The sequence below is a fragment of the Sturnira hondurensis genome, unplaced genomic scaffold, assembly GCF_014824575.4.
Source record: "Sturnira hondurensis isolate 20B ecotype Veracruz unplaced genomic scaffold, ASM1482457v3 Scaffold0000648, whole genome shotgun sequence".
NCBI lineage: Eukaryota > Metazoa > Chordata > Mammalia > Chiroptera > Phyllostomidae > Sturnira > Sturnira hondurensis.
Genome location: NW_028073279.1, coordinates 11,371,545 through 11,397,138, shown reverse-complemented (window position 1 = coordinate 11,397,138; position 25,594 = coordinate 11,371,545). Strand labels below are relative to the sequence as shown.

General features: G+C 36.9%; 1 protein-coding gene, 1 long non-coding RNA gene and 1 pseudogene across 6 annotated transcripts in view; 1 reads left to right on the top strand and 2 right to left on the bottom strand.

The window, feature by feature from the left end:
* The window catches only part of DOCK7 (dedicator of cytokinesis 7), a 217,597-nt gene that overhangs the window by 17,922 nt on the left and 174,081 nt on the right, over positions 1 to 25,594 (bottom strand). For all 5 annotated transcript variants that reach the window (XM_037043513.1, XM_037043528.1, XM_037043521.1 and 2 more), the window contains 9 exons: positions 22,899 to 22,995; positions 18,314 to 18,410; positions 17,844 to 17,978; positions 16,772 to 16,924; positions 7,297 to 7,455; positions 6,535 to 6,635; positions 5,195 to 5,387; positions 3,625 to 3,768; positions 821 to 952 (listed from right to left, as the gene is read on the bottom strand). In XM_037043513.1, the coding sequence (XP_036899408.1) occupies positions 821 to 952; positions 3,625 to 3,768; positions 5,195 to 5,387; positions 6,535 to 6,635; positions 7,297 to 7,455; positions 16,772 to 16,924; positions 17,844 to 17,978; positions 18,314 to 18,410; positions 22,899 to 22,995 (1,211 nt within the window). The remainder of the gene's footprint in view (positions 1 to 820; positions 953 to 3,624; positions 3,769 to 5,194; positions 5,388 to 6,534; positions 6,636 to 7,296; positions 7,456 to 16,771; positions 16,925 to 17,843; positions 17,979 to 18,313; positions 18,411 to 22,898; positions 22,996 to 25,594) is intronic.
* LOC118985239 (uncharacterized) lies at positions 3,054 to 13,765 on the top strand. The gene is made up of 3 exons (XR_005066081.1): positions 3,054 to 3,136; positions 11,238 to 11,244; positions 13,755 to 13,765. It is a non-coding gene; the product is annotated as an uncharacterized LOC118985239 (long non-coding RNA).
* LOC118985791 (uncharacterized) lies at positions 11,211 to 11,320 on the bottom strand (annotated as a pseudogene).

The window sequence follows — 25,594 nt, the reverse complement described above, 5'->3', positions numbered from 1 at the left end:
TGACAGACAATAAAGTAGGACTAGTACTGAATACAAAAGCGGATATTCAATATCCCACTTCCTCTTAGATGATCCACTAGCAGCTAACAGCACAGGCGGCACAGGCAAGGAGCAGCAACACAGAGGAGGAGAAGGCTCAACAGAGTACTTCAGACTATTTAAATGGAGCCAAGGACTTAGTTTCAGGGACACCGACTGTTAATAGTCTAATTAGTTTTTAAACCAAGTTTATTTTGACTTTAATTTTTGTGGTAATGTGAGGGTCCCATAAACAAGTACTAAATCATACTATTATAATTGAATAAACATAAGACAACCATTTTATTCATTATATTCGTATTAGAAATATATCAAAGGATGATTGAATGGAAACATCTAAGAAAAACAGCTCAGCTGTAATCACAAAATATTAGGGGTTTATTAAACTTTCATATCATTTAATAAAAGATAAATATAAAAACTTTTGGCAGCAAAGAAATAAAAATCAACTTAAAAATCATATTCATAATTATAACTCACAGTGTGAAACAAAATAATTCACAATTTTAAAAAACTGGGCAACTACTAGGAATTCAAAAAAGTAGAAAAAAAAGAAAAGCTATGTGGGAAGTTTATGATGATTTTTATCTACCTTATGTAAATTCATTTTTCTGTTAATGAACCTTGCTTTGGTCCTAAACCATCATTTTGACACTGTTCATTTGTAAACTGATTAAAATGGTCATTCCATGGGATCTAGTCTGACACCAGTACAATGCAACACTAATGCTTTTAGACAGTTTTATCCATTTATACTGAAGCTAGAAATTGCAATCATTACCTGATGAACAATTTTGCTGAATGCTTCTTGAAGTTTACCATGAATTGTGGATAATTTCTTTGCATCCCGATTAGCTTCATGAATAGGAATAAGTACTTTGTACACCTCATTAACTGCTTCATACATGCCAGCCTATAAGAAAAGATATTGCTTTCTTTTATATCGCTAAGAAAGTAAATACTTACAATTTATGAGTTCACAATATTGCTGCTAAAGCAATACCACTAAGGCTTTTCCAAAAGCACATAAAAACAAATGGTATTAATTTTTAATTTTATTAAGGCTTCATAAAAAATTTTGCACAGTATATTGTCTCCTATAGATGGATATAGATGTAAGCTTGAATGTGTCTATATTTAACATACAACACACATATGTATATTTTTATAGTTTTGATCTTTTTCTTAAATAATCCCTTTAATATTCCCTACAAAAATGGCTTGGTGATGATGAACTTTAGCTTTATCTTGTCTAGGAAACGCTTTATCTGCCCTTCAATTCTAAATAATAGCTTTGCTGGATAGCAATCTAGGATGTACATTCTTGCTTATCATCATTGAATACTTCTTTACAGTCCCTTGTAGCCTGTAAAATTCCTTTTGAGAAATCAACTGACAGTCTTATGGGGACTCCTTCGTAGGTAACTATCTGCTGTTCTCTTGCTGCTGTTAAGATTCTCTATCTTTAACCTTTGGCATTTTAATTATGATGTGTCTCTGGGTGGGCCTCTTTGTGTCCATCTTATTTGGGACTCTCTTTGCTTCCTGGACTTGTATGTCTATTTCCATCACCAAATTAGGGAAGTTTTCTTTCATTATTTTTTCAAATAAGTTTTCCACTTCTTGCTCTTTTTGTTCTCCTTCCAGCACCCCTATGATTCAAATGTTGGTACATTTGAAGCTATCCCAGAGGCTCCTTATTCTAGCCTCATTTTTTTTGGATTCCTTCTTCTTACTGTTCTGATTGCTTGCTTTTTCCTTCCTTATATCAAATCATTGATATGATTCTTGGCTTCATCCAATCCACTGTTAATTCCCTGCAAATTTTTCTCTATTTCACTTAGTGTAACCTTCATTTCTGCCTGGGTCTTTTTTATGCTACTGAAGTACCCAATGAGTTCCTTGAGCATCCTAATAACCAGTGTTTTGAACTCTGCATCTGACAGATTGCTTATCTCCATTTTGTTTCATTGTTCTTCTAGAGTTTTGTTCTGTTCTTTTATTTGCCTACATTTCTTTGTCTCCTCATTTTGGCAGCCTTCCTGTGTTTGTCTCTATGTATTAAGGAGAGCTGCTTTGACTCCCTGTTTTAGTAGCGTGGCCTATTATAGAAAAGTGCACCCATAAGTTGGATGGGGTGGAGCCTTAGGTCTTCACAATGGTGGAGCAACCTGTGTGAACCAGGTTGATGGAGTCTTAGATACGGTATCACTGCTATGTGGCTGTGTGATGCATGGCTCAGAAAAGGGACAATGGCCACTGCCTGGCCTCTGGAGTTCTGTCTGGGAGGAAGCTGTTCCTTGGCACTTGCCCTGATGCCAGACACTTCAGTTTCTCCCTGTATACCACAGATGCCCTTCCAGCTGCTGCCCTGGTAACAGAGCCCAGTGAGTCTGTGTAAGGGAATGAGTCTGTGTAAGTCCTAAGTCCATTGCAGGACCCTTAAGAAGACTCCCAAGAATCCTACAGTTTTTCCACTGCCCCAAACCCCACTGGTTTTTACAGCCAGAAGTTATGGGGACTTATCTTCCTGGCACTGGAATCTTGGGCTGGGTGGTCTAGTGTGGAGCTGGGATCCCTTGCTTCCGAGCTATCCCTCCTTATATCTACCACATGTGGGTGTGGGACTGCCCATTTTGCATCTCCATGTCTCTGTCCCTCCTACTCGCCTGGATCAATGTGACTTCTTTAATTCCTTGATGTTGGACTTCCACACAGCTCGATTTTCTGATGATTCTGGCTGATAGTTGTTTTGTAGTTTAGTTAGAATTTTTGCTGTGGTTGTGCAAGGAGGTGTGCTATGGTTACCTATGCTTCCATCTTGACCAGAAATTCAGCAAATATTTAAGAACATGATAAGCATGGAGTATGTGCAAAATAGGTTGAAATGTAATACATGGTCTTTGCTGTTTCAACTTCCCAGATTTCTGGCGCATGTGTAGGAAATGAGGCTCCAGGTTAGGGCACTCATGACCCTGAGTCCCAGTTCTTCCACAGGTACTGCAGCTGAGCAAACTTACTGGCCACAATGATGAATGTACATAAATTCATAGCCAGGTCTATGATTCACTTCTGCAGGGTGAGGATGAACCAACATGTCACAGATCTTACCAAGTGTTAAGGAAGTGGCTGAGCTAGCATCTCCACCAGCCTGTACCCCATGCCCATGGGGTTCCACATAGAAGCCGAATGTGGAACTGAGGGTAGCTCTTCTACAACTTGTCAGACTCAGAAAAGACAAAACCATTTTCGAGTGCACACATACTTGTGCAGTGAGAATGGGGTACTCCAGGTAGGTCAGCAGTGGGTACTTGTAGTAACACTGGTATTGGACAAACACCAGGAACCCTGCCAACTCCAGAAGCAAACTCAGGAGGCTGAGGTCCCATGAGCTGCATGCCACCAGCAGGGTGGAGATCTAAGGCAGCTTGAGCGCTGCATGCCTATTCATAATATGTCTTAAGGTACTCAGAGAAAACTGTTGTAAAGGAAAAGCAAGATCATAGGCAGAGAGAATAAATATCCACATCACTAATAATTCAGAGATATGTAACTGGGGAAAGAGAATGAACAAGAGTTATCTACCATAGAGAAAGAAGCAGCTGCTTGTTCCAATAATCCCACAAGTCCTGACTCAGTAAAGTACTTTCCAGAGCAAATACCTTCTTCATCTGGAGATACCACATCATCTGAGACTGCAGACTCTTCTAAAACATTAGATGAAATATTCTAGGGAGAAAAACATTGAAAAAAAGTTTTGAAATGGAATTAATTTCTTAGCATGAAAGATGTGTATGAAAAAAATAATTGAAGATGAAATATAGTTCTCAGTCTAGGTTAAAAAAGGGTAGTCAATACACAGATAAAAGACAAAACTTTCTGTGTTTTGAAGGGGATAATAAAATGAAACCCCATTGCCAGATGACTTTTCCATCAGTAAAAAGTTGTGAGAAAGAAAACTTTTAAAACTCACAGGTTAAGGAAAATAGTAACTTGGCATAGGACATCTAAGAAGACTTAAAAAGTATTTAATTTAATTGATCTTGTCAAAACTCCCTATGAGGGAAATTAAGGTACAAAAAATGGTTTCTTTGACTTGCCCAACATATACCGAGTTAATGAAGAAACTCAGGTATAATAATGGCTTCTTTACCCCATAAGATTGGGATCAGCCATTACTTCTAAAAAAGAAATGATATATTTGTACCACAAATATTTTATTTTAGCCTAAACATTTACAGTAGATATATACTTATTTGTCAAATTTTTTAAAGTAGGTCTAAGGTCTTTATGTACGGGTTTCCAGACCAGGGTTCCATGTATATTTCTCCTGACTAAATAGCCATAATGCAATCATCATTTAATATATTCAGCTTTGGTTTCTTTAGAGTAAAAATTTAAATTTCAAAAGATTATCAAATTATCCTGGATTTCAGGGAGCTTTTCCTGCAATCTTTTATTTTATATTTGGTCTAAAATTAACAACACTTTTTTTTGAGACTCACTTTTATCAAGTCTTTGCAAATCATTCAACTTAGTTTTCAGAGAAACAGTAAGTCACTTTCTTTTTGTGTTCATATTTCATCAGAGGATATATTTAATTAAAATTTGAAATTTTCCAAACCTGGCATTAACAGGTTTTTCAGAAAAGCAACTCATAACTGACTCTTGGTAAACAATGAATTCAACTAGTGAGTCAGAGGTACATGTTTACTAAATAGTTTACTACAGAGTAAACTACCACCAGACACATGGTATTAGTATATTTTATACAGGGAATGAAGGCTGTTGGTTTATCTGGCGTGTTAAGTAAAAGTCAATCAAGTGTTTCCACAGAATTCTGATTCTCAGTATTCTGAGTGTATTCCATAGATGCCATGAAGTGCACAGCGCTATAGGCAGAGAGAATAAAAATACACAGCACTGATCATTCAGAGGTAAGGACAACTGGAAAGAGAATTAACAGCAAGTACTCTTTAAAAATGTATTAGTGACAGTGAAACGTTAACTCATCTCATGAACACACCTTCCATCTTTATGCTTTCCTTACAAAGTGAGTTAATCTAGACACCAGGGAGGAAAAGTCAATTGGGAGGAAAAGTCAGAACCAAAAAAGGACATACCTTGATTTAATGTAAATTGGGCAGATTCCTACCTGAAATGTTACACATCCCACAGGAAGATATTTGCGGTCCTCTAGCATACTCAAATATTCAGCAACAAGTGCTGCTGAGTGGACCAGGCACTGTGCAGCTTCAGCGTGATTGCTGCGTTCAGAGTGTTTGCCAGCCATGTTCTGCAACCAGGTCAATCGCAGATCTGGGGAGGTCTGGTAGCCCTTGGCAATTCTAATTAGAACAGAAAATTCTTCCCAATTAGAATTTGTTTCCGAAGCTGAAGGGAGTTTAGATTGCTTGTTCAGTGTTTGCCTGCAGGGGTTTCTGTTATCTAACACAACCTATTAAGACAAGTTTTTGAGTGATATGGAAAGTTCTTTGTGTACACTTAGAGAAAATAGTTGTGGGCCCATGGAATGGGTAACAGCATTTTTTTCTGGAGGGGGGCACTAAAAAAAGAACGTGCTATATTAAAATATGATTATTAAAGAAAACAATCAGTAAGGAAAAACTATGAAAATTTATGTGTCCAGCTCTGGCCAGTGTAGTTCAATGGATTGAGTGCTGGCCTGTGAACCAAAAGGCCACTCACTGGTTTGTCCCGGTCAGGGCACATGACTGGACTGCAGGCCAGGTGTCCATTAGGGGGTGTGCAGGAGGTAGCTGATCGATGTTTCTCTCACACATCAATGTTTCTCTCCCTCCCTTTCCCACTCTCTAAAAATAAATAAAATCTAAAAAAAATTATGAGTTCATTATGGAAACAATAAAGTTTTATATTAAAAATTATTAAAGTTTCATTGCATCACCTTTATCTTAAAAAATATATTTGTGCCTTTAAAGAACTCTAAAACTCTGAAAAGAGAGTCATGTGGCAAAAAAAGTCTCAAGTTTTACTACATCTTTCAACATATAATAGATATTATAAAATTCTCCAAATGTGCCCCTAGAAATATTATTCCATAAGCATAAACATATCTAAAGTCAGAAAAGTTAACATTACTGTAAACATTGATACATGGTATTTTCTTCCTAAAGGACTGACTTTTTACATTTAAAATAGGGTGGTTGTTTGGCCTTCCTAGAAGTCTGGGGCAGAAGATGCCAAGGTGTTTAATGTGTTATAATTATTTTTAAAAACCCTCCTGTTTTTGATAATCCATAAGTATATTGAACAATTATGCATCATGTTTAAAAGAAGTCACATAGGGGATCTGAAAAAGCAGCCTGGAAAAAGTACATTCTGTCTTTTCACTCTATCATTAAAAAAATGACAATATTTGTGTATATTTTTTAATCTAACATTTCCTGTGTCTCACTGACTATATAAGGTATAAGTGAATTATATAAGGCATTAAGTGAATTAAACAAATCCTACCTGTACATTAGATCGATCAGCATTTCAGGATCCTCTTGGTGCTCCTTCATTTTAACAGTGTCCGAAAGGATCATATGGAGATTGAAAACCAAATCTTGGACCTGTGGCAGAGAATTATATGAAAAACATTCTTCAATTACATTCATTCACAATTACTAAATTAGTTTGGAATATATTTCAGATAAGCATTTAAAATTTTCAAAACAAATACTCATATTGATACAGTTAAGAGTATGGGAATGCCAGGGTACGATGGGATATGAAACTTTAAACAAATCCTTCATCAGACTGTTTTTTTTTTCAGTTCTCTCACTCGGAACAAGTAGAACTATAAGTAGAAATAATACATAGGCATAGTGTAGATACAAGAAAAGAACACAGAAGAAAATTCTCTTCTATGTTTCTGATTTTCCCAAAAGGTAGTTTGTAGAAACTTTAGTTTTTAAATCAAATTACTATTTCAGTAATAAGTGGGAATGTTTTAACACAAGAGCTTTTTTTGGTCCACACTGCCTAAGTCTATTGCTCTTCTTTGTTATAAACACACAGAATTAACCACTTTCTACTAACCAATCCAAGAAGGAAGGGTAATTTATTGAAACAAACAAAAAAATTCAGTCCCGCCTATGGCATATGATATGTGGATTGAAAGAAAGATATAGGTTTCTCCAGTAAAAAACAAAGTTTAATTTATCAACTTGCAAAAGTGCCTATTTTTACAGTCCTATTTCAATCAATGATCAAGAAAGTGGCATCTCTAACCTGGTCAGGAAATGTTGTTTCCCTCAGTTCCAGATCTTCCTCAGCATACGTCAATATAGTCTTCAGAGAACGTCTTAAGAATTCTTCATTAAAATTCTGAGATGTGCCCACCAAGGAAGACAGCGACATGGTTACTTGCATTTTAACCCTGGCAAAGTTCTGTAACACAGAAATTGTCAGATTACAATTTAACACAGGAAAGTTTAAGGAAAAGAGTAATTTTTTTACTTTGTGAAAAGGTTAATAAAAATATTACTCTAAGAAAAATATTTTTTACAAAGTAGTGAGACACACATATTGAAATTTTAAAAAATTAAGTGCATGGTGCTACTATTCTTGTAGTCACTCAGGCCAAAAATCTAGTCATCATTCTCCCCTCATTATGCATATTACAAACCCCATTCACACTATCCCCTATCTGTTTCAATCTGTTCTGTTCTTTCTCTATTCCCATTGCCATTGCTTTAGTTTATACCCTTACCACTTCTTACTGGAATTACTGTATTTTGCCGTGTATAATGTGCACCCATATTTTTGGCCCAAACTTTCAGGGGAAAAAATCTTTAGTTTAAATTGTTTAATTCAATTATTTATTTATATTTAGATACTTGTTTTTTGTATTACAAGGAAATTTTACCTTTTATTTTTGAGCATAAGGATATTGTTATTGCTTTCTAGAGTTACACTTTTAATGCACAAGCATAAATAAAAGAACTAAAAACATCTACACAGATACAGAATTAATACTTCCCATCTATAATGCACATCCTTATTTTTGCCACAAAAACTTGGACAAAAAAGTGTGCATTATATACAGCAAAATACAGTACTATAGGAACTTCCTAATCGATCTTTCTGCCTTTTCTCTTATTCCCCAAGTCTATCTTCAACATAGCAAGAGAAAAAGAATTATAAAAATGCAAATCTAAACACATCTCTCCTCAAAATATTCCAATGGCTGAGTATAACTTTGAGAGAAACAGTCAAGTAACAATTCAGCAAATGTGTCAAACTACATGGTGGGACCAAGAGCACAGGAATAAAGAAAACATGCACCTTCCCCATGACAGCTTAGTCCGGGCCTTTTTAATTACAACTTTATCTCTTACTACTCCCCTTCCAGCCATAACTGCCAATAATGCTAGAAAAGTATCTTTTTTCTCCATTTCCTTCTTTGTCTCCATGCCTTTCTAATTATTTCTAATAGTGCAAAGCTCTATTCACCTACTTACCTATCTGATTAGATAATTTTTCATCCTCAGTTCAAGCATGTGCCCTGAAAACTCATCCCAGAGTGCGTAAGTATTCTCCTCTGGGCTCACAGTTATCCCTGTGCCAACCTATCCTTATATTAACAGCAGTAAACATTATTCAGCATTTGTTCAGTGTTAGCTACTGTTATAAGTGTATTACTTAATATTAATTTACATAATCTTCACAAAAACATCTGAAGTAGGTTCTTATTACCATTACTAAGTGAACATTACCTGTTCATTGACGTTCTCACTAGATGCTCAGGTGCTTGAAATAAAGGACTATCCTCTTACCTGTTTGCCCAGCCTACCTAAGTACGTAGCACACAATCCAATACCTTGTTATCACCACCAGTTTTAAAACACCTATTCTATTTTTAGAGGTGCTACCTGACACTAAAATGATAAATTACCTATTTTTATCTTATTACACGAAGCTTTCCTAAAATAACAGCCAAATGTATCAAGAAAACTTTGAGTGTAGTCAAATTTTAGGATCTTGATTTTTAAAACTAAGCAAGATCAATAAAGTAACTGGATTGTTCTGCTCTGGATTAAAAAGGAGGAATCAGCTTCCAGTAAAAATAGAATAGTGTGAGGTAGTAATTTCCCACTTCTCCTGAATTTCATGCAAAAAGAAAAGATGAATAGGAAAAATATCCATAAATCTATTTTCAGCAAAATGAAGAAGCTGATATAATTTACATATTAGAAAAATGCGTAAGGGTTGCCAACACAAGCTAAAATAGGAAGTCAATAGAAGGAAAGGAGGAAAAGCAATTAGTGAGGAATCCTACAGTACAGATTTCAGAAATAATGGAGGAAAAAAAACTTATTTTAAATAAGAGACTCACTTTGAAGTGATAAAACTATCTGTCTCGAAAAGAAAATGAGCTAATAATCTGGGAGAAGTGGACAGAATTGACGAGAAACTCAGGAAGTTAGGCAAGATGTATGTACAACAGCAAAAGCCCATGAGAAACAAATTCCTGAAGGAATTTCTTACAAATACCTGAGCCAAGACAATCCAATTTATTCTATGTTGAATAATAAAAAGGTGAAGAGGTCAGTGAAACTCATCAGATAAAGAACACTTATAAAAATACTGTCATGAAGTTACAAATTGATGGCCTTCAGTCCAAATTCATCCCACAGATATATTTCATCTGGCTCCATTAAAATTTTTAATTGGTTACTAATACTTTAAAATTAAGAACCTTCAAACAAAATAAAGCTTTTCTGCCTTTTATTTTTTAAAAAATGCTGTCATAAAATACATGAAAATTCTAATGAAGTATTTTGCCTTATTATAAAACATTTATGAAGCATTAACTTCAGGAAGGAAAGCAAGGCAGAAATAAAGGAATTCAAGAAAAGATAACAAGAATCGGAAAGTGATGACAAAATAGGAGCTCATATGTGAGCTGACACAACTTAAGAAAAATAAACAGAAACAAAAAGGATAAAATTGGTAAAAGAAAGAGATGTTGTGAAGAATATATAAGAGATACAGGGGAGAGAAAAGCAATCAAATGAAAAGAAATTTAGAAAGTATTAAAGAGGGAAGGAGGAAATGATAGGCAAAAAGTAAAGCAGAAATAGATCTAATGTATGTATAAATGGTACCCAGCAGAAAAACCCCAAACCCTGGAAAAAAAACAAGTATTCAATTATGTACTCAAGAAAACTTTCCTTTAAAAAAGTATTTATTTATCTTTAGAGAGCGGGGAAAGGAAGGAGAAAGAGGAAGAGAAACATCAATGCGTAGTTGCCTCTCACATACCCCCCCCCCCCACTAGGGAATGGCCCACAACCCACATATGTGCCTTGACTGGGAATTGAACTGGCAACCCTTTCATTCACAGGCCAGCACTCAATCCACTTAGTCACATCAGCCAGGGCTGAAGAAAACTTTCTGAAATAAATGGATTGAAAGTAGATATCACGTGACTAAGAAAATCAACAAAAAGTCAGTCAACATCACGACATATTCTATCTAGAAAAGGGATTTAACTTTGAACATGAAGGAAAAAAGTCACTTGAGCGGCTGAGAGAGAAAAAAATTATTAAAAAGGGAAGAAAATGCCCTGGCTGGTGTGGCTCAGTTGGTTGGAACATTGACCCACAAACTGAAAAGTCCCAGGCTTGACTCCTGGTCACGACACATGCCTAGTTAGGTTGCAGATTTGGTCCTCAGTCGAGGTGCATACAAGAAGCAACCAATCAATGTTTCTCTCTCATATCAATTTTTCTCGACCTTCCCTTCTCTCTACAAATCAATGAGCATGCGTTTGGGTGAAAGTTAAAAAAATTCTTTTAACAGGAAGAAAATATCAGGCCATCTTCAGATATCTCTAAAACAATATTTAATACCAGAAGAAAATGGTACTCAAGTACGTTTTTTTTATTAAGTGTTCTTCATCTGGTAAGTTTTGTTGATCTTCCTCACCCTTTTGATTATTCAAAGTCTAAGGCAAGAATTTCATAACCATCCTTGCTGTCTTATATGTACAGAAAACTTTGAATAACCAAGAACTTGGAAAATATTATTCCCAAGAACTTTCTTGAGTAAACAATTACAAAATAGCATTTAGCTGCTTGATATTCACTCAGATATAGTTGACAATTTTCAGTACTTGAAATACTTTTTTTTTTTTTTACACATGTAGGGTGTCTGCTCACAGGAAGGGCACGAGTTCTGTGCCCCTCCACACAGCAACCCCGAGCTCCTGTTGGGTGTGTTGTAAACTGAGGAGTACCTGACATACTTAATGATGGGTTGAATAACTTTTGTGAATTAAATAATAAAGTTAAACAATTTTTTTCAAAACTCAACTCACACAGAGAAGCAACAAGGATCAAATATAACTCATAAAGAAGCCAATGGGCACTGACAGGCACATATAGACTATCGCTTGCCATATGACTGTGGGATCCAGCAACTGACTGAAAGTCCCTCCAAATCACATTGGGCAAGTATACATTCTTGAATATAATCTCTAATTCTGCATATATTTTGTTCTTTATCTTCTATGAACTTAATGCCAATGCTGCTCATGTAACATCCAATACTCATTGTAACCCAATGAGAGAAATAAATACAGTTGATCCTTGAACAACATAGGTTTGAACTTATACAAGAATTGTTTTCAGTAGATGCTGTAAATGTATTTTCCCTTCCTTATGAATGTCTTAACAGTATTTTCTATTCTCTAGCTTACTTTATTGTAAAAATAGAGTATATAACACATACAGAGTATAGAGTATATAACATATGTGCCAATCAACTGTTTATGTTATCAGCAAGGCTTCCACTCAAGAGTAGGCTATTAGTAGTTAAGTTTTGGGGGAGTTATAAGTTATATATGGGTTTTCGAATGTGAAGGGATGGGTGCCCCTAACCCCCACATTGTTCAAGGGTCAACTTTCCTAAAGAGGGAGATGCTAATGATAGTCTTGCACTTTGTAAGGCCACAGCCATTGTGATAGCTAAGTTTTCTTTTCATCCCTTAAGAACCAATTTTTTACTTGCTTGGTGGCAATACTGGCCCCACTAAAAATATCTGATCTAAAGGAACAGAGGACTGGACTTCCGCCAAGATGGAGGCATAGGTGGAAACACTGTGCCTTCTCCCACAACCAAGTTTGAAAACAACAAAGGTTTGGAGAACTAGGACACACCCAAAGACCAGAAAATGGAATTATACGGAAGTCCGACAACTACGAACCGTTCAATGGGGATGGTAAGAGAGGCGGAGCCAGCAGCGGAGCTGGGTAGGGCAGGACAGATCCCCCGACCTACTCTCGCAGGCAGCCCGGAACCAGTCAGGGTGTGGGGCAGACTGACCGCGGTCGCACATTCGGCACAGCGAGACGGACCACACAGGCCGCAGGGGGTGAACCCAGTGGTGGAGGGCTGATGGCGGTGGCACACTCACGTGCAGTGGAACGAAACGCGTGGGCCTGGTGACGGTGGTGGCTGCGGCACCGGGGCCTTGGCGGCAGGCGGGAAGCCATTGTCCCTCTTTGACCCCGCCCCCACATACAACGTCACAACCCAGCGACTTAGTTGCCCTGTTCTAGTGAACACTTTAGGGCTCTGATCCTGCTATGGAACAGGCACGAACAGCCCAAAAGATGGTGCAAGAAGAACTCAAATTCCCAGAGCCAATAACTCTAAGCGACCAAGAAATTGCCAGCCTCTCAGAAGCACAATTCAAGACACTATTTATCAGGATGCTCACAGAACTGGTAGATTATAGTCACAAATTAGAGGAACATAGTCACAAATTAGAGGAACATATGAAGGCTAAACTAATTAAAATGAAGGGAGATGCACAGGAAACCAATAGTGATGGAAAGGAAACTGGGACTCAAATCAATGGAATGGACCAGAAGGAAGAACAAAACATCCCACCAGAAAGGAATGAAGAAATGAGAATTCAAAAAAATGAGGAGAGGCTTAGGAACCTCCAGGACATCTTTAAACGTTCCAACATCCGGATTATAGGGGTACCAGAAGGGGGAAAGAAACAGCCACGAGTGGAAAACGTATTTGAACAAATAATAAAGGAGAACTTCCCCAGTCTGGCAAAGGAAATAGACTTCCAGGAAATCCAGGAAGCTCAGAGAGTGCCAAAGAAGTTGGACCCAAGAAGGAACACACCAAGGCACATCATAATTACATTAGCCAAGACCAAAATGAAGGAGAGAATCCTAGAAGCAGCAAGGGATAAGGGGACAGTCACCTACAAAGGAGTACCCATCAGACTGTCAGCGGATTTCTCAAAAGAGACCTTACAGGCAAGAAGGGGCTGGAAAGAAGTATTCCAAGTCATGAAATCCAAAGACCTACAGCCAAGATTGCTTTATCCAGCAAAACTTTCATTTAGAATGGAAGGACAGATAAAGTGCTTCTCAGATAAGGTCAAGTTCAAGGAGTTCATCATCACCAAGCCCTTATTATATGAAATGCTAAAGGGACTTATATAAGAAAAAGAAGATGAAAAATATGAACAGTGAAAGGACAGCAAACTCACAGTTATTAACATCCACACCTAAAACAAAAGCAAACCAAGAGGACAGCTAGATCAGGAGTGGAACCATAGAAATGAAGAACACATGGAGGGTTAGAAACAGAGGGGTGGGAGGGGGAGAAGGGAGGAGAAGGCACAGAAAATATCATAGAGGGTAGGTAGAAAATAGATAGGGGGAGGGCGAGAATAGTGGGGGAAATATAGAATCTAAAGAACTTGAGACACGTGGTTATAAACTAAGGGGGGGAGAATGGTGGGGGAGGGAGTGTGTGGGTGGAGGGGAATGAAGGGGGGGAATAGAACAACTGTAATGGTATAATCAATAAAATATATTAAAAATAAAAAATAAAAATAAAGGAACAGAGGACTGAAGATATTACACAATTATAAAGGTTATCATTAGAGCAATATACACTTCCTGAATATAATGAACATTATACTCAAAACATAAGGTGAACTAAACAGATGATGCAAGATAAAACAACAAACACTTTTTTAAAAAAGGATAGTAAGGAGAAATGTAATAAAATAATACAACAGAACTCTAGAACATATTTGTTATAATAGCAAGTATGAAAATATTTAATTTTTTCCAACTTAGAGATAGGATTACATTGTAAAACTCAACTCTATCTTGTATATGAGGGGCACACCTAAAATGGTTCAAAAAGTAAAAATAAAACGACAAAAGTAACTGAAGCAAGTTCAAATTAGAAAGAAAGCAATGGTATGTTAATACCATAAAAGAAAGACTTTAGGCCAAAAAAGAGAAAGTTTTACATAAAGCCAATTCAGGCCCTTTCCAATTCTAAAGGGAATAGTAATTCATAAAAAGAGTTACCTTCAGGAAGGAAAGCAAAGCAAAATATTATTTTATATTATAAAATATTATAATAATAATATTATTATTATTTTATAATAGGCAAAATATTCCATTAGCATTTTCATGTATTTTATGACAGCATTTTTTAAAAATCAAAGGCAGAAAAGCTTTATTTTGTTTGAAGGTTTATAGTTACCAATATCAACACATGAAATAATTAGGAAAATAAATTCACCAAATAAGAGCTATAGGAGGAATATACAATATATGGGCTTTAAATCATTTCTGTCATTCCACCAAATGGATCAAAAATAAGCAAGGGTATAGAAACACAGAAAAATGTAATTAGTACGGTATATTTGTTTCTTTAACTCAATGCTCTAAAAATAAATAATATTCCTTTTTAAATGCTTGTTCAACATTTTAAAAAACATTGTATGTATGAACACACGAACACACACATCCACAGTATGAGAGATGTACATTGTACAATCACACTACAATAAAAGTAACATCAAAACTTTAAAATCCTATCAACTCTTTGGGTGAAAAAGAAAATTTCAGACTGAAATTACAAAATAGCTAAAAACAAGATCACTGAAAATACTATATATCAGAGTTAATGAGATACCAAAAGCAACGCTGAAAAAAATTCTAAAATTTAATTGTTTTTTACCTTCATTTTATTTATTTTTATTATTATTTTATTATTGTTGTTCATGTAGTTTTCTCCATTCCCCCCCATCACCTCTCCCCCACCACTCCTTCTCCTACCCTCAAACCTACCCCCTTTGTCTTTGTCTGTGTGTCCTTTATACATGCTCCTTGATGGCCCTTCCCCTATTTTCACCCAATAGCCCTCTCTCCCCACCCTCTGGTACTGTCAGTTTGTTCTTTATCTCAGTGTTTCTGGTTATAATCTTCTTATTCGAATGAGATACCACTTCACACCAGTCAGAAAGGCCATCCTAAACAAATCAACAAACAAGTGTTGATGAGGATGTAGAGGAAAAGGAACCCTAGTACACTGTTGGTGGGATTGCAGACTGCTGCACCCACTGTGGAAAACAGTATGGAATTTCCTCAGAAAACTAAAAATAGAACTGCCTTTTGACCCAGCAATTCCACTGCTGGGATTATATCCTAAGAACCCTGAAACACCAGTTGAAAAGAAGCTATGTACCCCAATGATAATGACAGCACAATGTACAACAGCCAAGTGCTGGAAGCAACCTAAGTGCCCATCAATAAATGAGTGGATCAAAAAACTATGGTAGATTTACATAATGGAATACTACACAGCAGAGGGAAAGAAGGAGCTCTTACCCTTTGTGACAACATGGATGGAACTGGAGAGCATTATGTTAAGTAAAATAAGCCAGGTGGTGAAAGACAAATACCATATGCTCTCACCTATAAGTGGAACCTACAATTTAATTCTTAAATACTTACATGAGCAAAAATAAGTGAATTAAACATTTGACTAAAAAAAAAACACCCAACAACAACACATGAATATATGATCAAATAAAAAAACTTAAATGAAAACATGGAATTCCTAGGCCCTGGCTGGTGTAGCTCAGTGGATTGAGCGCGGGCCTGCGAACCAGAGGATCGAGGTTCGATTCCCAGTCAGGGCACATGCCTGGGTTGTAGTCCAGTTCCCTGCAGGCCAACTCCCAGCAGGGGATGCACAAAAGGCAACCATACATTAATGTTTCTCTCCCTCTCTCCTTCCCCTCTAAAGATAAATAAATAAATAAAATCTTTTTAAAAAAAAAGAAAGAAAGATTCCTAAATCTGTTTAAAAAAAAAAAACAAAAAAATACATGGAATTCCTCAAAGACTGGCATAAATCATAAAATATCAAGCCAAGATATTTAAACCTTTAATTTTCTTTACTATCAGTTTCATTTTACTTAGTGACAAAATTTGTAATAGCTCAACATACATTTATATTCTAACTCTACTACTATATATGTTATTTTTAGTATAGGAAGCAAAATTAGAGATTTGGATTTTTATAAGATAGCCATAGAATGAGAAACAGTCTAGGACAGGAGTGTCAAACTCATTTTCACCAGGGTCCACATCAGCCTCACAGTTGCCTTCAAAGGGCTGAAATAATTTTAGGACTGTATAAATGCAACTACTCCTTAATAGTTAAGGAGTTGAAATTACATTCAGCCCTTTGAAAGCAACCGCGAGAGGCTGATGTGGCCCCCGGTGAAAATGAGTTCGATGCCCCTGGTCTGGAATTAGGTTCAAAATACACAAAATAATTCCATGCTTCCCCCCAAATCCATTTAATATATAGGCACAGGGTTTATATTTCATTATGTATCCAGAGACAAAATACTTACATTCCCTATTTCAAAATTTTGCCTCATCAGCAGGTAAAGGGAGGCACTAGCATGTGACCGTATGGTACTGATACTACTGCTACAGTGTCGGAGAAGCCGGAGGCATAAATCAGCACACTGCTCCGTCTCTTCTTCAAACAGGAGTTCAGGGAACTGTAAATAAACACCACCAACACTAAATTTATGCAGGCTGAACTAGAGTATTGTTCTAGATTTGAATTAGTATAGCCTGAGGATTAAAAGAATGATTAAGGGACAATATTTACTGATGGTTAATAACGTGGACCAGAGAAAGAAAGACTGGGTTTGAAAACTAACTATGTCCCTTACTAGCCAGCAGGAGTGTGACCTTGGACAAGTTTTCTCATCCATAAAATGAGCCTAATAATATTATCTACTATGAGATTATATGACTACCTTATAATAGATAACGTACATAAAACACTTAGTATAGTAACCAACATGAAATAATTCTGTATTGTGTTTTTATTATTACAAAATAGTAATATAATTTATTTTCACTGATTAAGTTTCATCAACAGCTCTGTTTCCATCTTATGAGATGACTACAATGAAATAGCTTATTTAAGATTTAAAACATACATATTTCTGGGAGGAAAACAACAGAGGAAATAAATATTTGAAGTAGTTACACAAATGTGCCTTCTTTTCCATCCACCACAAGTTAATTTCAATGGACTGAACTACTTAGACACTGAATTCTTGATAAATCAAGTTAATAAAGAACAGACAGAACAAGAGGAAGAGGAAACAAGAAAAGCCCCAAATTTAAAACCAGTCATTAATTCAGGCCCTTCTCTGCATCAAACCCTATTTTGTAAGCCAGAAACTAGTTAAAAGTGATCCAAATAAGAATTCCAAAAGGCAAGCATTAGGAGACAAAGAGAAATCAAAGGTCTTAGGTTTTTATTAAAATAAACCACATTAAAATAATATGTTTAGTTTTTATTAACTAAACATATTGATAAACATATTAACCGATGAACATGCCAAGTGATCTTAGACAATGTTAACAAAGTCTGACAAGACTACAGGTCCACAACCTACCTACCTTTGAAACCAGGGCCCTCTGTGTAGCAAAGCAGTGTTGCAGATAAACCGCGCTTTGGTTGCAGGCCATGCTGTGCAGCAGCACTTTCAGCACGCCACCAAGGATGCTCTCTTTGGATTCTGTTACAGAAACCGTCTGCAGTTTTAAAAAGGGATCAATAAAATAGACATGTACTTGTGATTTGGTTAGAGAGACAGAATATATATAAACAAGCAAATAATTTTTTTAAAATAGGAAAGTGATAATATAAGATGTAGGAGGACGTCAAGAAAAAGGAGCTTACCAGGACTGGGATAAGAAAAAAGAGAAAAACAGAATGGCAGGATTTAAGTGAGGGAAAAAAAGGAGCAAGGATAAAACTTTTAGGAACTACTGGTATTTAAACGTAACTGTATGGCCTAATAAATACTTTTCCTCCAACCCCAATTTACCAAATCTATACTTTAAATTCCTCTTCTTTGTGTTCTTACCTGGACAACAATCTCTAATGTATCCAAAATGATTAGGTTTGCTTCAGTAGCCAGATTTCCATCAATCAGGGCTTCATGTTCAATCTCTGCTCTTGACCTAATACAAAATAGTGTAAGAAGTTCTATTTATCCTCTTAAAAAAAGCCAAAAGATCCAGAATTCAAAAAGGACTTAAAGATGTATAAAAATAAAAAAACTTGGAACCATTTTTTAATATTTGCCTGAATGAAAAATTATTAAGAGAATAAGGAAAAATATGACATTATACATACTAATGCTTTGTTTTACCCTGCATCTTGTTGACCAAGTCGATCCACATTTCTCCCCCTGTTACAGTCCCACAGTCCACTGAGAACAGAACTGTTCGGCTCTCAGACACACAGCATATACAGAAAACCACATGTCAGTCTGAGTGGCACAGACACTAGGTGGTGCTATGTGGGTACAAATTTAGGGCCACTTCATGTAAAGCAATATACAAAATGTTCCAGGATAGGACTTCCAGCCAAGATGGAGGTGTCTGTGAAAACACTGTACCTCCTCGCATAACCAAATTTAAAGACAACAAAGATTTAGAAACAAAAACACAACCGAACAGACAGAAAATTGAACTGTACCGAAGTCTAACAACAATGAACCACTCATCCAGACCAGTAACGGGCAGAGTCCATGGCCCGAGGAGAGGGGTCCCAGCAGGAAAAGGTGGTGGTTAGTGGACCAGGGCAGGCGTGGGGAAAAAACAAGCAGACCCAGTAAGGCTCGCAAGGAGGCAGGCTGACCACAGACACTCATTTCTATACAGATAAACCAGGCAAAAAATCAAGCAATGACACACACCGTGCAACCCAGGGCCCCAGCAATGGGAATTAAAGGCTAAAAGTACTGATTAGAAAAACTTTCGGGGGTTGAGGTGCCAGGAGAGGCTCCCAGCCTCACAGGAGAGTTAGTTGGAGAGACCCAAGGGCCCTAGAAAGTACACAAGCCCACACACCCAGGAACCAGCATCAAAAGGGCCCAATTTGCTTGTGGGAAGTGGCAGAGGGGACCAAAATCAGAGAGAGTGGAACAAACAAAGCCATTGCTCCCTCTCTGACCCCACCCCCAGTCACAATCCAGCGACTGGGATGACCAGCACCTCACATGTAACAGGTGCAAAGAGACCAAAACATTATGGCTCAAGCAGAAGAACAGCTCAAAGCCCCACAGCCAATACTTCTAAGCAACCAAGAGATAACCAGCCTATCAGATGCATAGTTCAAAACACTGGTGATCAGGATGCTCACAGAACTGGTTGATTTTAGTCACAAATTAGATGAAAAAATAAAGGCTACACTAAGTGAAATAAAGAGAAATGCACAGGGAACTAATAGTGATGGAAAGAAAACTGGGACTTAAATCAATGGAGTGACCAGAAGAAAGAAAGAAACAACCAAACAAAGAAGAATGAAGAAACAAGAATCCAAAATAATGAGGAGAGGCTTAGGAACCTCCAGGACATCTTTAAACGTTCCAACAACCGAATTATAGGAGTACCAGAAGGGGAAGAGGAAGAGCAACAAGTTGAAAACTCATTTGAACAAATAATAAAGGAGAACTTCCCCAGTCTGGAAAAGGAAATACACTTCCAGGAAGACAAGGAAGCTCAGAGTCCCAAAGAAGGTGGACCCAAGGAGGAACACACCAAGGCACATCAGAATTACATTACCCAAGATTAAAATGAAGGAGAGAATTCTAGAAGCAGCAAGGGATAAGGGGACAGTCACCTACAGAGAACTTCCCATCAGACTGTCAGCTGATTTCTCAAAAGAGACCTTACAGGCAAGGAGGGGCTGGAAAGAAGTATTCCAAGTCATGAAAGGCAAGGACCTACATCCAAGATTGCTCTATCCAGCAAAGCTTTCATTTAGAATGGAAGGGCAGATAAAGTGCTTCTCAGATAAGGTCAAATTTAAGAAGTTCATCATCACCAAACCCTTATTATATGAAATGTTAAAGGGACTTATCTAAGAAAAAGAAGATAAAAAATATGAACAGTGAAAGGACAGCTAAGTCACAGTTACTAACAACCACACCTACAATATAAGCAAACTAAGCAGACAGTTAGATCAGGAGTGGAACCATAGAAATGGAGATCACATGGAGGGTTAGCAATAGGGGAGTGGGAGGAGGAGAAGGGGGGAGAAGGTACAGAGAATAAGTAGCATAGACAGTAGGTACAAAATAGGGGGAAGGGCAAGAATAGAATGGGAAATGTAGAAGCTAAAGAATTTGTGACACATGGACATGAACTAAAGGGAGGGAATGGAGGGAGGGGGTGTGCAGGGTGGAAGGGAATGACGAGGGAGAAATGGGAGAACTATAATGGCATAATCAATAAAATATATTTTAAAAAATGTTTCAGAATAAAACTATTTTTTCCCTAAAGTTCAGTAAGTAAGTTCCCTCCAATTTTAAATTTTTTAATGGAGGAAACAATGAGCTCTTTGGTTAGACTCTAGATAAAAACACTCATTAGAAACAAACACCTTGTTCCCAATCAAGACATTTACTCAAATATCCAATATTTGTAAAAGTATTATTTAATTAAAAATTTTAAGAAAAACTACAGGTGATTTATGGATAAAATGGACATTTATTTTAGTAGCAACGCATATATATGTAAACCACATAGACAAAAGAACACACGAACCAAAGTGAAAGTGCAAGGACACACTAAATGCTAACTCTCTAAAGCTCCTAGATGTTCCAGTCTCTAAATCTTCACTACTACCACTAAGGAGAACAGTTCATGGATTTACATTTTACAAATTGAAGGAGAATATACAGCACAGTTAGAATTAAATTGAAAAAGAAAATTATACACTGTTCAAACTTAAAGTTCAGGCAGATTTCTGTGAAGAAACTTAATAAGATGGTTTAAACAAAAAAAATCAGGAAAACACCAAAAAATGACTTCTTAAGAACACAGCAAGATAAGCAGACAGAACACATTATACAAATGCAGAAATAAAATAATATACAAATAGTATATATAGTATCTGGCTGCTTTGTGAACTCCACAACACATGGAATTTTTGTGGAAAAATAATCAAAGAAATGAATTTGGATAAACAAAGAAAAGTGAACACTCAAAGCTTAAAAATTTTTAACATATTTATATTATACTTAGTATCTGCTCTATCTAAATATTTGAGTCTACCCCTAATCCTTATGCTGAAAAATGTAAAGCCCAAGGTAGTGGTATGGGAGCTAAGGAGAAGGTCCTGAGGGCAGAGGCCTTGTGAATGAGACTAGTGCCCTTAAAAAAGAGGCCCCAGGGAGTTTGTCTGCCCTTACACCGTATAAGGACACAACCAGGGAAGTCTGTACACTGGAAGATGGCCTCCAGACACCAAATACACTGGTGTCATGATCCTGAACTTCCCAGCTTTCGGAAATGAGACAAACTACTGTTGTTTATAAATGGCTCAGCATGTGATATTTTGTTATAGCAGCCTAAAGAGGCTAAGACAATTTCTGATAATTTCAAACTCTTATCTATATGGTACCAAGTCTGCTGTTTCTCTCTCTACTGACTTGCATAGGGCGTTGTTTCCTGTGTTGCTTGACTCCAGTGTCTGTGAGCTAATACGTCTGGAATTTTATTTGTAAGAGTCCTCTAACGGTTGGGCTGAAGATGGTTGCAGATAGAGTGACCAATCATCTTGATTTGATTTAGGACAGGAAACATTCAGTGCTAAAATTAGGAGTACTAGGCAAATCTGAGTGAGTTGGCTGCCATATTCTAAAGGTTTCTGGGCCAGCCAAGCTCCTTGAGGGCTAACTTGTAATTACAAATTGTCAAGGGAAAATATTTAACCCCTTGATTCAATGCCAAGCTTCAAGCCAAGCAATTTTACCCTCGGTCTCCCAGGCAGTGAGAAGGGCTTATTTCCAGTTCTCCTAATGATGACGGGGAGTCCTTTAGGCTTCTGGACTCAAGGTAGTGCATTTTCCATTGTTTTTCGCAGTCGGGTCAGTCAGGGTACCTGGCTTGCCTCCACGCCAGAATCAGAAGACCTGTAATGTTTTGTCCTTCTTTAATTATATTTCAAGCTCCAAGAGGGCAAAGAGTAGTCGTCTAATTTTTTGGTAATCCTTGAAATATTAAGTTCAGCATGACATCCAAAATATATTCTAAAATAGTTGAAGAATTCAACTTTTCAAGGGGAAAATGGGGTAACATTTAAAATATGTTACATTTTGCTTTACTATACAATATTAAATATTCTTCTCCCAAACCTTTTAAAATCTTCAATTTAAAAATTAAATAAAAACAATCTTGTCTTCTAAGATTTGAATGCCTAACATTGTGTGTGTATATATGTATATATACACATACACACGTACATATGTGTATACACGCATACATATATGTATCTACATGTACATACACACGTGTGCATGTACATACATGTGTATGTATGTGTATACATGTATGTGTATATGTATACATATATATAAAGGACACTAAAATTAATCATGTTCCCTTTGCATCTGAAATCCATCAAGCCTAACAGTAACATGAAATAGAAGGTTATATTACTTGTCAAGTTTCTCAGTGTTTTGACGCCAGTGAGTCATATCCTTTCTCCACCGCAGATTTTCTTGACTTCCAAAGGCACTTCCAGATGGGCTTCTCTCTGTCAAATAAATTTCAAAACCATATTTAAAATGTTATTTCAGTTGGACCACATATATGTATACTTGCGAACATTTAAGAAACACTGAACAATGTTATTAACTTTATACGTAGCCATTTTATCCTCAATATAAGTAGAGAAACCTGACAATGGTGCTTTTTATTTAAAGTTTTCACAGCAGTTATAGAAGAAATATATTTGCTACATGTAATATGGAAAACCTATATACCCTTTTAAATAAGGAAATTTTCTAACACTGATTTTCTCAAAATCTTAACCATGGTTTCTATGACCCTAGATGGATTCACCTTATTCCCCACCACTCTTCCTCCTGCTTACACTCCCAGTTACTGTGTGCAATGTGAGTTCTGTGTATACAGTCTCACTACGTATGTATATGCATCCTGATTCAGGATACGTGCAATGGTTGCTGTTTTTTTACCAGATTGTTCTTCCCACATCTCCCCTGGCCAACCAATCATTCACCATTTCCACAGAAATGCCTTCCCCAACTCTCCAAAACTTCTTTTCCTCTTAATTTGCTTTATTTCTCCCCACAGCACTTACAACCACACAATTATAAGCTACTGAGAATAGAGAATAAATATGTCTACTTTGTCCACAACTTAATGTCTGGGGCTGACAAAACTTCTGGCACATTTTGAAGCTCAGTTAAGTTTTTGTTTGGTAAATGAAGAAAATAAGGAGAATTTCTAAAGTAATTACTTCTTTTGGTCCACAGAGGGCAGAACAGGAGAAAGACAGGGACTCTGTCTCAATAGGTTTCTGGATGGAAGGCAGACTGAATAGCACAAACTGGAGATTTTCGAGCAGTGTGCTCCAACAATTTTTAAAACATGCAATATCTGATTTTTTAGTGAGGGGCACTGACCTCTCTTTTTGTGGACTATCAAATAAAAAATGATAATACCAATGCCACAATAGCCGTCTGCTGGAAATGAATAAAAATTATACTATATTTTTGTCAGATCAGAAAAAATTTATTTTTTGGTGTGCCACAGAACTTTAGTAATTAGTTTGTGTGTGCCATAAGATGAAAAAGGTTGAAAATCTCTGGTACAGGCTCTTTTAAGGGGCATTAGCAACAGAACTGATTCACACAAATCCAGTAGAATTGGAGAAGGCACTGGGAATTATGCAGAAATATAAAAATATGTGTATTTAAACAATAGAACATCATGATTTTAGACTTTTAATGAGAAAACTAATGCTTCATTAAAAAAAGATAACTTAAATCGGTTGGAAAAATAAAAACAAAAATGAAAGTAAAAATTCAGAGGTCACATACAAATTTTAAAAATACTGAGAAACGAATATAATTTGCCACACAATAAAGGACATGTCTGGAAATTTCTCTTGCTTTCTCTCCCCTCCCTTCTCTATCTTTCCTCCCTTCTCTTTATCACTTTTTGATTTTGAAATCTCTATCTTTAAGAAATTTTGTAAAAGAAAACAAAAATGATATGCCTATATTAAGACAGTTAACTGAATAAATATGAGGTCTGTCCAGAAGGTGTCCAGCATGCAATTTATAAAATAGAGACAGTCATTGAAGAGCATACAAGATACAACAAACACTGTACATAGGACAATGACGCCCAGTCACCTTCCAGGCAGGCATCCTGCAACATCACACAGTTCTCCCAATTGTTATCAGCTGCCCCATCATATTTTCCTGAATCTCATAGACAGTCTGAAATCTCTTCCCTTTCAAAGGTGATTTTAGTTTTAGGAAAACCCAGAAGTGGCAGGGTGACAAATCTGGGCTGCAGTGGGGCTAAGTCACCTGGGTGGATTTGATGTTTCACAAAAAAACTCGAAACAAGATGTGTCACATGAATGGGCGCATTGTTGTTACGAAGCTGCCAATCACCAGTCGCCCATAGCTGCAGCCTTCTGAATCACTGGAATAGTTTCTGAGCAGGAATGTTCAAGCTTATTGCAAAACTTGAGGCAGATTTGTTGCTCCACTAGCTCAGTCTTTTCAAATGCCACACTCACAAAGTACACATGCTCACTCAACACTGAGTGGTACAGGGTAGTTGTCATTGTTCACACAGGTGCATTCCAGTCCACTCTCCTTGGCTGCCAGGTTACATCGATTTCATGCAAACCATTCTCCTTTTACTAATAACAGCTAGACTTTCTCCAGATAGGCTTCATGTGTGATCTACTTAACATTTTTATCATAAACTTTTTTTTCATGAAATTGCTTCATCTCCTTAGTTAAGAATATCTACAATTAGGTGACCTAGCTTAAATGTTCAAATGTAAATAAGAATTGCAAAGGCTGGCCCTGGCTGGTGTAGCTCAGTGGATTGAGTGCGGGCCTGCGAACCACACGATTACGGTTCGATTCCCAGTCAGGGCACATGCCTGGGTTGCAGGCCAGTTCCCGGCAGGGGCCAGTTCCCAGCAGGGGCCAGTTCCCAGCAGGGTATGCACAAGAAAGCAACCATACATTGATGTTTCTCTTCCTCTCTCCTTCCCTTCCCCTCTAAAGATAAATAAATATATATTTAAAAAAAAGAATTGCAAAGGCTACATTTTCCTAAGAAATTTTCTAAGACACTTCTTT